This window comes from Staurois parvus, unplaced genomic scaffold (assembly GCF_062004578.1).
Source record: "Staurois parvus isolate SC_StPar_1 unplaced genomic scaffold, SC_StPar_1.0 ptg001284l, whole genome shotgun sequence".
NCBI lineage: Eukaryota > Metazoa > Chordata > Amphibia > Anura > Ranidae > Staurois > Staurois parvus.
In genome coordinates this window covers 585,888-600,656 of record NW_028319080.1, presented here as the reverse complement: position 1 = coordinate 600,656, position 14,769 = coordinate 585,888, and the positions used below count along the sequence as shown (strand labels likewise).

The 14,769-nt window shown below is 42.8% G+C and overlaps 1 protein-coding gene across 1 annotated transcript; it reads left to right on the top strand.

Moving 5' to 3' along the window:
- The first annotated feature begins 209 nt into the window (after positions 1-209).
- Positions 210-13,550, top strand: PSMB9 (proteasome 20S subunit beta 9). The gene is made up of 6 exons (XM_089660849.1): positions 210-347; positions 5,181-5,248; positions 5,350-5,481; positions 7,435-7,564; positions 10,378-10,519; positions 13,351-13,550. The coding sequence occupies exons 1-6, from the start codon at positions 297-299 to the stop codon at positions 13,476-13,478; spliced, it is 651 nt and encodes a 216-aa protein (XP_089516975.1). The 5' UTR covers positions 210-296; the 3' UTR covers positions 13,479-13,550.
- The last annotated feature ends 1,219 nt before the right edge of the window (positions 13,551-14,769 follow it).

Genomic DNA, 14,769 nt, shown 5'->3' with positions numbered 1-14,769 from the left:
AGTATATGTCTGTTGATTTGAATTCATAGGAAATATAATGATGTAGATAGGGAGCAGGAAACATATTGTAACTTTTTAAAAAAAAAACCCACAAGTGCTTGTAATCCTATTACTGTTTTGTCCTGTAATCAATACTACATATTGTGATGGAGCGAGGAATTGTGATTGTCTGAACCTGCCCTGTTAGGAGAGCTCTGTATGAAGCTGACTGCTGCTAACAAAGCTACTCAGCGTCATGAAGCTGCAGCTGCAAATTCTACTTTCAGTTTTACTTCAGGAAACAGAGACGTAGCAAAATGCCGGGACCTGGGAACCCCTTTTCCTCGTCTCTTGAGGTGTCCACTGGGGTAAGTAATACAAATCAGCTGATTCTGTGGTGGGCTACTAAAAGAGTGGGGTGTAGAGGACTCCGAGCTAAGAATGAGAGGGGTATGGTGTGCTGGGAGGGAGGGAGAGGAGAGGACGTGCAGCGCGGAAAGACAAGATGAGGAAATGCCTGGCCTGTATGTAGTATAGAAAAATAATTGCCCGGATGCTTTCAGTTAACAACCAGGGGCGGACTGAAAACTCATGGGGCCCCCGGGCAATAGGGGATCATAGGACCCCTGTGTCTTTGCCCAAACTCAAAAAAGCCTATGAAAAAGGTACCAGGGGCATCTCATGGGGCCCCCTACTGACCCCGGGCCCTCGGGCAGTGCCCGAGTTTCTAAATGGTCAGTCCATCCCTGTTAACAACCCAACTTTTCCGATCCACTCAAAGTTCTGCATGTAAAAGGTTGCCAAACATATAAAGAATTATTTCCAGCTTAGCTGATTGCCAGAGCCCTGGTAGGAGCAAAGGCAGTCACCCCAAAAGGAATTAAAAAAGAAGTATGTCCAAAGAAGACCAAAAAAAAGTTACATAGTTAGTCTGGCTGAAAAAAGACAAAAGTCTATCAAGTTCAACCATTAAAAAAAGCCGTCATTGTACACTTATTCATACCTCTGATGCAGCGTGGGTAGTCCTCAGGTAAGAGCGTATTTTAGGTTTTAGGAATAGCCTGAGCTGTTGGGCCAAGGCTTGGACTTCCAGTGCCTGCTGCAGATTTCCACCAATGGGAACAGATCGGATGCCCCCATAAGGGAGTCTTGAGGGGAGTGGGGGGTATGTGAGATGACCCTCTCATAGCAGCCATTACACCTGACTCTGTAGCAGCACCTGGGTAATCGGGATTATGAGCCTCTGCTAAGTGGGTTCTTTACTACCAAACTTATGAACCCAAACTTCAGTCCTGAAGGCCCTTCTAGATGGAGGCAATAAAGATTTAGGAGCTACTAAAGGTAAACCCCTCCCTGCTGCCACCAACATATGTTGATAGCAGTAAAAGGGTTCAATTTAAACCAATTCTAAAGGTTAATTGTTTTGGGTTTTTTTTTCACCTCTTCAAGCCTACAGTAGGATCTTGGCGGCTGGGCCTCGACGCCGAGCGACCGCATATTTGCAAACATGTGCTGAGAGCGCGCTCTTCCACAGAAAGGTCACAATCTCCTTGTGATTGGGACCTTTCCAATCATGCGACTACCTTGACAGCCAATCACGGCAAGGGAGAATGTCACCAGCACACCAGGATCACCAATATGGGTTCAAAAGTATTAATGAATGATCACATAGTTAGAGCAAGGCAACGTTTTGGAGTCTCGCAGGACCCCTTCATCAGGCATGTGACATGTGGTCCTCGGTGTGCTGGTGACATTTTCCCTTGCCGATTCTGTTCAGTTCCAGCCGACGGTCGCTGCAGCATCGACTTATACACACAGCCATTTTTAAACGCAGGAACATGTGCGTTTGGATTGTACACTTGCAGCCAATCATGGCAGTCACATGACCCTAAACCCTGCCCTGCCTCCCGGCGTCAGAAACCCCTTAAAGGGCCGGGAGGCACCAGCATCAAAGGGTTAAATAAACATGTCTATACTTACATGCTGTATGCAGTGGTTTTGCACAGAGCAGATCCTGTCATGGGGTTCTCCTGCCATCTTTTTTTTCTTCACAGACTCTTTACTTTAATAGTGTTTTTTTCTTTTTTAAAGGGATTCTAAAGGTTTACATTTTTTATCAAAAGTAACAAACATGTCTATACTTACCTGCTGTAGGTAGTGGTTTTGCACAGAGCAGCCCAGATCCTCTTCTTCTCAGGTCCTCCGCAGGCTCTCCTGGCCCCTCCCTCCTGTCGGTGCCCCCCACAGCAAGCAGCTTGCTATAGGGGCACCTGCTGCTTCATGTGTACATTCACGCACAGAGCCATGACTTGGCCCCGCCCCCTCTCTCCTCATTGACTGACTGTCTGTGATTGACAGCAGCAGGAGCCAATGGCTGTCTCGGGCAATGAGGAGACAGGGACCCTGGCCAGCCGAGATGGTCGTTCACATTGCTGGATCGCGTTAAGGCTCAGGTAAGTAATGAGGGGGCTGGGGGCACTACTGCTCACAGAAGATTTTTTAGCTTAATGCATAGATTGAAGGTAAAAAAGCCTTTACAACTGCTTTAACCAGTCTTGGATTACCAATGACTACAAAACCCCTGCTGCTGATGTTACAGACTGAACTATTAATTGTCATCTGGATCCCCCCCCCAAAAAATGATTCCTGCCCCCATTACCAGTTCCTGTCACCTCTTGGCCTTTTCTGGCTCTCCTGCAAAGGCCCTCGAAGTTTGCAGCCTATTCTGGTGCTCCAGCACTGTTAAGGTGCTACCCCAGGTTTCTACAGTTGCATCTTAGCTGCCAAACTTCTAATATTTGTTGCAGGGTAAATCCTGCTTTGTTTCTCAAAGCTTGCAGCTTATTCTGGTTCCCAGGCACTGTATAGGTGCCCCACAAAGTTTCCATAGCCAAACTGCCCTGGACTGAGATTCAATTCAATTCAGATGCTGAACTCAAACCTCAATAAAAATCAATGGGAGCTGAATCTGTCAAATGAAAAATGCGCCATTTCTAGGCTAATAGGCAAGGGGGTGTCTAAAACTAACATGGGGGTAGGCACTGCCTTGGGGAACATGTACCAATGGAAGAAATTTTAAAAAATCCATGTGGCCAGGAGCAGTGAGTTTTTTTTTTAAAGCTCTAACATTTACAAAAGGAAAAAGTATTAAATTGCCAGCAAACAACATCTCCCTTTTGGCTGTAGAGGGGTCTGTGTTCGCTTTTTTTTTAAGAACCCAGCAATGACGTTTTATTTGCCCACAATTTAAACTCTGTCTTTTTTTCTTTATAAATTTCACTTTTGATGTTGCACATCCTACAGCAAGAATTAAAAAACAAATGTGTGTAGAGTCTTCCCTAAAATGCATACCAGACCCATTGTGGGAGATGTACTAAACCTGGTGCACACAGAATCTGGTGCAGTTGTGTATAGAAACCAATCAGCTTCCAGGATTTATTGTCAAAGCATAATTGAACAAGCTGAAGTTAGAAGCCGATTGGTTACCATGCACAGCTGCACCAAATTCAGTGTGCACCAGTTTTAATAAATCTCTCCCTTTTAGTCTGGTATGGATTTTAAGAGGGCTCCACATGCATGCTAAACAAAAAAAAAAAAGGAGGTTCCCCAGGATATCCAAATCAGACCCTCTGGATCTGGTACAGATTTTAAGGGGGAATGCATGCAAAAAAACAAAAAAGTGAGATCCCCAAAAAATCCATACCGGCCCCACTCTCCTCAACCATACCAGGTCACATGCCCTCAACATGTTGATGAGGACAAGGGCCTCTTCTCTACAACCCTGGCCTGGTGTTTGTACTGGTTCAGCTGGGCAGGGGCTTATTGAAACCTGGAAGTCCCCTTTAATAATATGGGGCTGCCAGATACCACCCCCTCATGTGAATAAGTAGGGGTACTACTTCTACTCATTCACACTTAAAAAAAAAAATCCCCAAAAAAGTCTCTTATTGTAAATCCATTGTCAATAATGATGTCCTGCTGCCCATTGACTGTCTGAATAAACAACCCAATGACCTGCTGCACATGATTGATCCTGGAGTTCCAAATATCCGAATGACAGCTCCCTGAGCTGTCATCAGCTATATAAAGCAAGAGGAAGGAACAGTCATGATATCATTGGCCAAATATGCCCATGTGGTCATATTTAGACAATTATGTAAACCGCTCCATTCCCTTCCCAATTTTTTACATGGGCTGGGTGTTGTCAGTGGTTGGTAAGTGAATGGGCGGGGTGACATCAGGTTGGTAAAGACAATGGTGGGCAGAAGCACCTGCTGCTTCCCTAGCAACCATTGACAGTCAGAAGCTGTTACGTTTGTCCTTGCCGAACACCCCACACATTTGGCATTTCAATGAATGTCTGAATACTGAACTCATCCCTACTTATGATGATCAAGTTGGGCTTTAGAATGACAAACATTAACCTCTTGGCGCCGGCTGCACGCAAATGTGTGGCCTCCCGGTGTCTGGGCCTTGATGCCGAGCAGCCGCACATTTGTGTGCAATTAAGAAAAACATATGTGCTGAGAGCGTGCGCCCTGTACGTTCCCAGCACGCATGTCTGGTACTCACGGAAAGGTCCCAATCTCCTCTTTCGATCGGGACCTTTCCCAATCATGTGACCGCCATGACAGCAAATCATGGCGGTCACATGACTCTAAAACCCCGCCCCACCTCCCGGCTTCTGAAACCCTTAAAGGGCCGGGAGGCGCCGGCGCCAATGGGTTAAGATGTCAATAGGCTGTATGAACTTTGAAAGGTTCTGGGTCAGTTACGTGGGCTAAAACTATAAAGTAGGTCTTGCTTGAGACAAGTGGGCAGGCTGCCATTGCTGCCATCTGTCTGAACATGCTGGTTGCCTTACGGTCATACTGATACAGTAGCTTAAATGGCTTAAATCAGTGACCCCAAACAGATCAGACTTCTCTGATGTCACTGCTTGCAGACTTGTTTAAGATCAGTGACTTGGAGAGCATTGGCAGAGGAATATCACCATAGTCAGGCCACTAGCAGACACACAAGAGGCCACCATTGACAGCCGCTGTGTTTCTACTAGCCCAGGTTTCCTTGAAATTGGGTATTGCTTGTAAGGGCCCTTGGGAAAACTGTCTTCACCAGAGTTCCTTTGTGACCCTGTGCATACTCCACCAGCTGAGTAATGTAGTCAGCTTCGTTAATTTTTACCTTTTGTCTTTTTTTAGACCACCATCATTGCTATTGAATTCAATGGAGGAATCGTCATTGGATCCGACTCAAGAGTATCTGCTGGGTGAGTGTTTCTATGGTTGAGGGCTGGTTAATATTTTGGTACACTCCATTCTAGTGCGATCTTTAATAATGTCTAGTAATCTCTTTCCCATCTCTCTCCAGGGATGCTGTAGTAAATCGAATCTTTAATAAGCTGGCTCCTCTCTCTGATAAAATCTACTGTGCCCTCTCTGGTTCTGCAGCTGACTGTCAAGCTGTAGCTGATATGGTGACTTACTACTTGGAAGTGCATAGGTAAGACCATATATCTTCTATGGGGCCCAGCAGCTCACAGGGCCCAATACTGTCCAGCTAATTAATGAGATATACACATAGCTGTGGTATTTAGCAAATCATTTTGATACAGTCAGAGAGATAGAATGTGGGAACAGGAAAGAATCTGGTTTTGCTGGCTCTTAAATCTTGCAATACATTTGCTTCATGTGGCCAATGGCATTACTAAAGTTGGTGTCACCTGGTGCAGTAAAACATGATGTCACCCCCCCACCCCCAGCAGGAGAAGCAATAGGGCACTGAACAGACTAGTCTACCGGTGTGGCTCTCCCCCTATAAACGTCTTCAGTGACCCAGTTACTGTCCTTAGGCCCCCATTACTGTCCTCGGACCCTCAATAATGTCCTCAGCGACCCCGTTACTGTCCTCAGCGACCCCATTACTGTCCTAATTTCACCTTCCCACAGCGCCCCATTACTGTCCTCTCCCCACAGCACCCCATTATTGTTCTCAGCTCCCCCATTACTAGCCTCAGTCCCCCATTACTGTCCTCAGGCACCCAACTACTGTCTCCAGACCCCCCATTAATGTCCTGAGTCTCCCCCATTACTGCCACTCCCCACAGCACCCCATTACTGTCTTCAGCTCCCCCCCACAGCACCCCATTACTATTCTCCCCCCCCCAAAGCACCCTATTACTGTCCTCAGACCCCAAAAAACACCCCATTACTGTCCTCAGTTTCCCTTCACAGTGCCCCATTATTGTGCTTAAGCTTTCCCCCACAGCACCCCATTACTGTCTTCAGTTTTCCCCTACAGTGCCCTATTACTGTCCTCAGCTCCCCCCCACAGCACCCCATTATTGTCCTCAGCTCCCCCCCCCCCCACATTGCCCAGCTGCAAGCTGGTGACTGGTTGCTAGGACCGCCCTGCATCCTAACAACCAATCACCTGCTGTTAACTCTTGAGGTCCCACCCACTATCTACAGCTGTCCTGCCTCCCATAGATGGCTCTCTGGGAGAATGACATTGACAGCTTGTAAATGGCAGGACTGGTGTCTGGTGGGTGTCACACGGGTGTGGTCCGCACCCCTCGCACCCCCATAGTGACAGCACTGTACGAGGCAGAATTATTTACTGATCTGCCAGGTGGAATTATATTGGCGACTGGAGGCATAGAATGCTGACAGCAGCAGAGTCTACAGTAAAAGTGATGTTTGCTAATGTTGGATCAATAAGGTGGGGGGAAGACGCAGTCTGTGACTTTTCCAAAGTAGACTTGTCATGCGATTTGCCAGTTCCAAATCACATGGCAAGTCGCACCACTTTGCTGGCAATGGAACTGTTCACGTCGCCGCAACTTTTTTTTATAAAAAAAAGATTCCTGCACCACTTTTTGCTGATTTCATTGTATAATAGGCCGGGTGGGAACTGGTTAAAAAAATCCAAGGCTTTCTGTGAATGGCAGCAGTGCTGAGCAAGCAACCCACTGTGGCTGTGTATGAAGCAGGGAAGCCACTTGGCACTAGACCTGGAAGATCGTGGTGATCAGTGTATAGTGCCGACCCCTACAGTGATGGTTAGCCTCTTTAGTGGTCCTGAAGGTATGAGATATGCATACATACTGTACATTGGTCCATGCTAGACCAATGAAGTATGTATTGGGGATCATACTCAGAGTTCAGCTTTAATTATACTCTGTCACACTATTTCAGGATAAGAATACTAAAACAAATACATAATCTGCATAATAGAGGCAATCATAGCAAAGGGTGAGGTTTTGGGAGCCAATGACTGTGGGTTGTTACAGGCCCCAATCATGGAAATCCTAGTCATTGACACCCAATAGGATCAATTCCATCATTCTTTACTTTGCAGCTGATTATAAACACATAGAGCACATAGTCCTACCAGATATGAAATGCGGCTTTGTCTATGCCAATATGTCTTCTTGCCTATCTTCTTTCCCTGCAGTATGGAACTGGACAGCGCACCCTTAGTGCTAGCCGCTGCAAACCTGGTGAAGGGGGTCAGCTACAAGTATAAGGAGGAAATAAGTGCGCATCTTATTGTGGCTGGCTGGGACAAGAAACATGGCGGACAGGTGAGCGAGATCCTGCTGGAATCTAGTGGGAGAAGCAACGCAGAAAGCAGTATGGAGAATCAGGGAAATCTACACTGCCAAGTGAAAGACTATGGGGGGGATTTACTAAAACTGGAACGTGCAAAATCTGGTGCAGTTGTATAGATGTAAAGAAACCAATCGGCGTCCAGTTTTTTTTTTTTTGTCAAAACTTAATTGAACAAGCTGAAGTTAGAAGCTGATGCGAGCAAGTGGTTAAGGGCAGTTGAATGTAAATAGCTACCTCTGGATCCAATCCGTCAAAAAAAGCAGAAGGGGACCCAACCTGTTCCTCTCCGTCTGGTCAGATCAGAACAGAGTGCAGTCAGGAGTAAACAGGCAGCTGGTCCATTTCCATCCAAATGCCCATAAAGAAGAGTAAACTGTGTCCATGTTTGCATAAGCGGAGCGGACACAGGGTAAATGGTTAGCACTTCCGCCTGGCAGTACTAGGGTCGCTGGTTCGAATCCCAACCACAGTGCCACCTGCCTGGAGTTTGCATGTTCTCCCTGTGCCTGTGTGGGTTTCCTCTGGGTACTCTAGTTTCCTCCCATACTCCAAAGACATGCTGGTAGGTTAATTGGATCCTGTCTAAATTGTCCCTAGTATGTGTATGTATGAATGTGAGTTAGGGACCTTAGATTGTACACCCCTTGAAGGTTAGGGACTGATGTGAATGTACAATATATATGTAAAGTGCTGTGTAAATTGGTGGAGCTATATAAGTACCTGAAATAAATAAATCCGACTGCTCCACTCAGCTCAGCAGGAGATCTGTGGATGGATCCCTTGCTGAGAAAAAAATGGATCCAGCGCGTGTGAAAGGGGCCCAATGAAAACATCTTCCCATGTTATGTATTATATAAATGAGGCCAAGGTCTATGGTTCCACAAAGTTTGTAGGAAAGGTGCTTTAAACTGGATAAAATGAAAGTGGAACAAAGACCTCAAATGTCTGGTGTTATAACTGATCACACGTGCAGCACCATGGCAGCTGCAGGTCAAGCAGAGGCCAAGATGGCGGCTTCCTTGGCTGTAAAGGGTAAGAAAGGTTTAGTTCCACTTTACAGGTTAATTTATCATTTTACATTAGGCCCAACTTCAAGAAATTTCTGTTATTGGAAATATGGAGGATGCCACTGCTTGAAGTAAATCTGTGGCCCCCCAATAAAAAAAAAAAGATGTCGTGCAGCACTTAGTCCATATGCACTGCAGTTTTTTCTTAGCCCCCCTGCAAAGCCTCACAAATACTTGTTGATCCTGCCCAGGGTTGTGGATAAAAGGGGGTACCACCAGTCCTGCTGTATGGGGCCCAAGCCAGCAGGGGGGCCCAAGTAGCTGGGTGAATTGGATGTGGGAAGGTGATAAGCATGATGGGGGGCAATTACTAGAACCAATCTCCTGTGCGGCTCTATCTACAGCAGTTGAAAGCTGGCTTCCTCTCTCCCTCCAGCTGGCTTTCAGCTGCTGAAAAGAGGACCATACAAGGGATTGGTTCAAAAGACAAAAATTGAGCCCCCCCGCACTGTATCGATCACCCTTCCTGTGCACCATATGTTTCCCCCTGCTGCCCAGGCTCCCCTGTGTGAACCCCACTCCAGCACTACAAGTACACAATACAATCATTCAGCCTCTTCCTTTCCTGAAAAAACACAATGAGTGATCAGTTCCAATCACTGACCATATTCATTCATTCATAACTGCAGCATAGTAAACTGTATTTATTTGGTGGGGGAGGGCTTTCAGGTTGGCTATATGGGGCCTCTTGGTTTCTAACAGCATCCCTGATCCTCAGTGAAGTCCAACTAATGCAGCTTCCTTTGACAGGGTGGCAACAAGGCTGCACTGCTCCTGAATTCAGAGCAGAGTTGCCATTCTCATGTAGGCTGTAACTGCTTGCACTAGAGTGGGATGAAAAAAAGTTGCAGATGGAATGGCTATTAGCATTGTGACTGCTGATTCACACTCCTGTAGGTTGTCAATCAGCACCAGGCCACACTTAGTCCTACCCACTGCTTTCTGGCAGCACTGCCTTTGTTGCCGACACCCTCCTACTCTGAGCTGCAGTGTCTGGGAAGGGGAGCGTGTGAGACACAAATGAAGGATTTGGCTCAGTTGGAAGAAAAAGGGAGGCTTGTGCATCACATCATAATTGGATTTGGAGCTTACCAGAGTCATACCAGAGCCTTTATGTGTCCTCTAATCTTGGAAAGGCTTATTACCTGGCTCTTGCTGGCTTTGATACTTCGAAATACTTACCCGGAGCAAGCTGGCAGACTTGGGAAGTCAGTATGAAGACATAAAATTGGCTCAATCGTTCAGAGTACATACTGCTGGGGATATTCACCCATTTTTTGTCCTTGTGACCATTGTCACCGAAATAGAAAATGAGGGGAATTCCAAAATTGTACAAAGGTGACAAAAGCAAGAGTGGAGGGGAAATCTACTAGTGGGGCAGATCACCTTAGGGAGATTTTATCTCACTCCTGATGTGTCTCCAGGACAGGAATTGAATGGAATTCTCCCCAGCAGGTCACAGACAGCAAAAAAATAAAAAGTTTTATTCCTTCCTTCTATTCATAAATGTTTGGGCTATACACACACATTAAGGCTGAATTGTTAGTTTCCTGGCTGAGCCCAGTGTGGCTCGTTCTTTTTAAAATGATCATATATTTATGCTGTATTACATAATTTAAAATACATTTACATGCAAAAACTGTATATGAGAAGAGTAATTGATGTGAAATCCAAGTGCCATCACTCAAATGTACACATTATCCATCTCTTCTGACCAGGTGTATGGGACGTTGGGTGGGATGATAACCCGGCAGCCTTTTGCCATCGGAGGATCTGGCAGTTCCTATATATACGGTTATGTGGACTCTGTTTTCAAGCCTGGAATGACCAAAGAAGAGTGTGAGAGGTTCACTGTTCATGGTAAGGGGCTCTAGTGGGCCTTTACAATGGGAATACATTGAGGATTTGGTCACAAATTGGTTGCCATTCTGTTTTGTAGCATATGCTGGGCTTGATTTACATAAGGCAGTATTTCTCAACCTTTTTTTAATCAAGGCACCCTTTAAGATTATGGACAGTCCCGAGGCACCCTCTAAAATTAAGGACAGTCTTGAGGCACCCTCTAAAATTAAGGACAGTCTTGAGGCACCCTCTAAAATTAAGGACAGTCTTGAGGCACCCCATTTTAGAATGGGGTGCCTCAAGACTGTCCATAATTTTAAAGGGTGCCTTGGGACTATCCATAATTTTAAAAGTGCACCCATTCTAAAATGTGAAAAACTATTCTAATAGTTTTATATAATGCAGCAACATCCACAGACGTAGGACACCCAACTTTAGGCGATATATTCTTCCAGAGTAAACACACTTTTGCACACTGGTACTGACTAGTATTCCAATGTTTCTCTTCTCCCTCAGTTTTTCCCCATCACTGAGCCAATGTGACCCCAGCACTGACGGAGAGGGGCAGGGGAGGGGCAAACTAGGATGCTGTGCAGGCAGCTGACATCCTCCTTATCAACTGATGATACCAATGGTTGTCAGGACATGGGCGGCTAGAAGGTCTTAATGGTGTGCAATGAAAACTTGTGATTTTGTGTAATTAAAAAGTAGGCTTTTTCCACCCGCTGGATTGTATACAAGTTTTGGGCAACTTTTAGACATTTTGCCAAGGCACCCCTGAAGAAACCTCAAGGCACCCTGGTTGAGAAAGGCTGACGTAAGGCATAGAGACTGCTTGCTTAGCAAAGCGAATGTTCACCGAGCTTAGTGAATGAGATGGTGATGTTTTCACGCCAACAAACCACTCATGTTCTAGCAAAAATCCTGTGTTTTTTATTTCCCCCTCGCACATGTTTGATTATTTAGTGAAGTGAACACAGGCTCTTAAGTAGGTCCTGAAAGGTGCGCTGATTTCTCCCAGATCCTTTTACCAATTAAAGCCATAATTTGACCAGCATGTAGCTCTGGTGAGTTTATTTAATTCACCTGGTGGTGGATTTTTCACTGTGTTTTTTGGTTTTATTTCAAGAATTAAATATTTTGGAGCACTGAAGTTTAAGATAATACATTTTTTTTCTCTATCAAGTTGCACATTGGAAGTTGATTAATGCTATAAGTTTTTTTCATGTATTTTTTTTTTACACTTAAGTACACTATTATAGGTCCTTAAGTGTAATATCTCTATGTTTGGTATTGATTTTTTTAGAATTTTTTTTTATGATGAAATTGGACACTTTAGTTTGTTAAAATAGTTTGATATTTTATTTGTATATTAAGATCATTTGTTTGGATTTGTTTGGATTTTGATACACTTTTTAACTTTTTATATATATATAATTTTTTTTCATGTTTCGATGATGGTTTTTTGTTATTATGTGGTTAGAGCACTACCTTTTTTCTATTTTATTTGTATATTAAGATCATACTTGTTTGGATTTTGATACACTTTTTCACTTTTTTTTATTGATATATATTTTCTTTTCATGTTTTGATGATGGTTTTTTGTTATTGATTATGTGGTTGGAGCGCTACCTTTTTTTTGTCACTTTTTACCTTGTTTGAGGGTGAGGTTTTAGCTGCTCTTTTATTCACAGGATTTATATATTTTTTTGTTTAATTAGGTGTTTTCTAGTGGCGCTATCCATATCCTAAGCTCTTCAAAATATTTCTCTGGATGGTATAATTGAGTGAACACAAATAATATACAACTATAAAAAATACATATAGCAAAAGAACCAATGTAAATCAGTGAAAATGCTATTAGAAATATATTTGTGAACCAGTGTCCAACTAAAAGTCCATAAAAATATGTGCAAAAAAAAATTTAAAAATATATATTTAAATTATTAGTATGTGATCCAATAAATCTTCTTAAACTTCTCATATAATGAGATAAATCCACCACCAAATGAATTGAATTCACTCACCAGAGCTCCATGCTGGTAAGATTATAAACCATGCCTGTGCTCTAGGAGCAGGGGCGGACTGACAACTCATGGGGCCCCCGGGCAATAGGGGATCATGGGGCCCCTGTGTCCTTGCCCAAACTCAAAAAAAATTATGAAAAAGGTACCAGGGGCATCTCATGGGGCCCCCTACTGACCCCGGGCACTCGGGCAGTGCCCGAGTTTCCAAATGGTCAGTCTGCCCCTGTCTGGGAGCAATAATCTGCAGCAACATATATCAGCTGATGGGCAATCCTTCCAAAAGTAATTGGCTCCTCATAGAATCAGAGAACTCTTTCAGATATCACTCGCTCCTTATATACGATATAAATCTCCTTCACATAGCACTCGTTCCTCATATAACCAGAATTGGACCATCTTGTAGGGGATCTGAGTCCTCAGATATTGAAAAAGTTAGGAACAGCAATCAGAGGCTTCTAACATTTCCAGGGCAAAAGGAAGTCAGAAGAATCTGAGATTGGCTGGATCTGTAATGGCAATGGCTGTCCTTAGAGAAATCCTGTTCAGCTGTTGAAAGCAAAGAAAATACCTGGAAACTTTTAAGGAATAAAAAAAAAAAAAATACTCAGTACTTTCTAATATGTATTAGCGCATGACAATGCCAGTGCTTGGTGATTGGCCCAGCAATGTCACATGGGAGCAGGGAGCATCCTCAGCTCAGTCTAAGCTTCAAATGCAGTAACTCAGTGCCTTTGGTTGACAGTTTTTTTCTTCCTATTCTCCCTCCAGTCCTGGATATAATTTCTATAATGATGTTTCTATGCTGCTCTTCTTTCCTCCCAGCTCTGTCGCTGGCGATGAGCCGAGATGGATCCAGCGGAGGGATCATCCATCTAGTGACTGTAACAAAGGATGGAATGAAGCAGATTGTGATAACCGGAGATGACATTCCTAAATTCTATGACCTGTAGTGCTGTAATCACTGAATATAAATATCTGTGAGTGTAAATGTTTTAATAAATGCATCTCAATAACATCAACAAGATATTTTGTCATTATTTTCTACATATTGTACACCAGTGATTTCCAGTATCTGGGACAAGTACTACTAGGGTCACACATTAAGGCCCCAAGCTCCAAAATGCTCAGGGGGAAAAAAATCAATATTACTCTATGGAGATGGTTCACACCTCCACTCCCTGAAACAGAACACCTGAAGTTTTTAAGCTACTTTTGTAGCTCAAATTGGGCAGATTTGCATGTTTTTAGTGCATTTTTATTCCCACAGAAAGAATAGAAATGCACGTTTTGCATGATTTTCTGCTCCAGTGGAAAAAAAAATTAGTAATAATATATGAATAAATAAATGTCAAATAAATAAAATAAATACACATATAAATAAAAAAAATCATGATAAATACTTCATAATTAACCCCTAACCTTAAAAAATATTAAATAAATTATTATTAATAATAAATGATTGTTATTATTTTATTACTTTTTTTTAGGTTTTAGGGGGTTAAGGTGATGGGTTAATTATTATTAATTTATAATTAATACAAGTATTTATTTATGATTATTTTTATTTGCGTATTTTACATTGATTTATTTTTTATTATTAATAATGTATTTTTTGTTCAAGTTTAGGTGTTTATTTTGTATAATGATTTAATAATAATAATTTGTTTAATATATTTTTTAATAGTTAGGAGGTTAAGGTTAGGGGTTAATTATTATTGTTTTATTATTACATCATATTTATTTATGATTATTTTTATTTACTTGTGTATTTATTTTACATTTATTTATTAATTTATTATTATTATTATTATCACTCTAACAATAAATAAATACATAAATAAGAAGAAAATATTAAATAAAATACTAACCCCAACTCAAACCCTCACCCTAACTCCCTAATCCTCACCCTGACCTAACCTTAACTCTAACCCCATACCCTAACAAAAAACAAACTACATGAACTTCTGAGTTAAAATAACCCATGCAGTGTTTATCTGAAAAGTAGTAAATTCACTAAGAGGCATGCGTTATTTACTGAATGTGTTAAATATTTATTTTTTGTGATATTTAGCACCTAGATTTTGCATTATATTTTTGGCATTTTTGCAATTTTTTTTTGTAGGCTAACATTGTACCAGAAGGCACACAGCAACACTGTGAAACTATGAAAACACTGTAGTGTGCTTTCATTCACAAAAACCATCTCCTCTGATGAAATGTTACCATTTATTTACATCCCTG

Excerpts from the sequence above, each read along its gene's own strand:
- PSMB9 (XM_089660849.1), top strand. The coding sequence starts at position 297 with ATGCCGGGACCTGGGAACCCCTTTTCCTCGTCTCTTGAGGTGTCCACT. Across the intron at positions 5,249-5,349 it reads GACTCAAGAGTATCTGCTGG|GGATGCTGTAGTAAATCGAA; the intron begins GTGAGTGTTTCT and ends ATCTCTCTCCAG. Across the intron at positions 7,565-10,377 it reads ACAAGAAACATGGCGGACAG|GTGTATGGGACGTTGGGTGG; the intron begins GTGAGCGAGATC and ends TCTTCTGACCAG.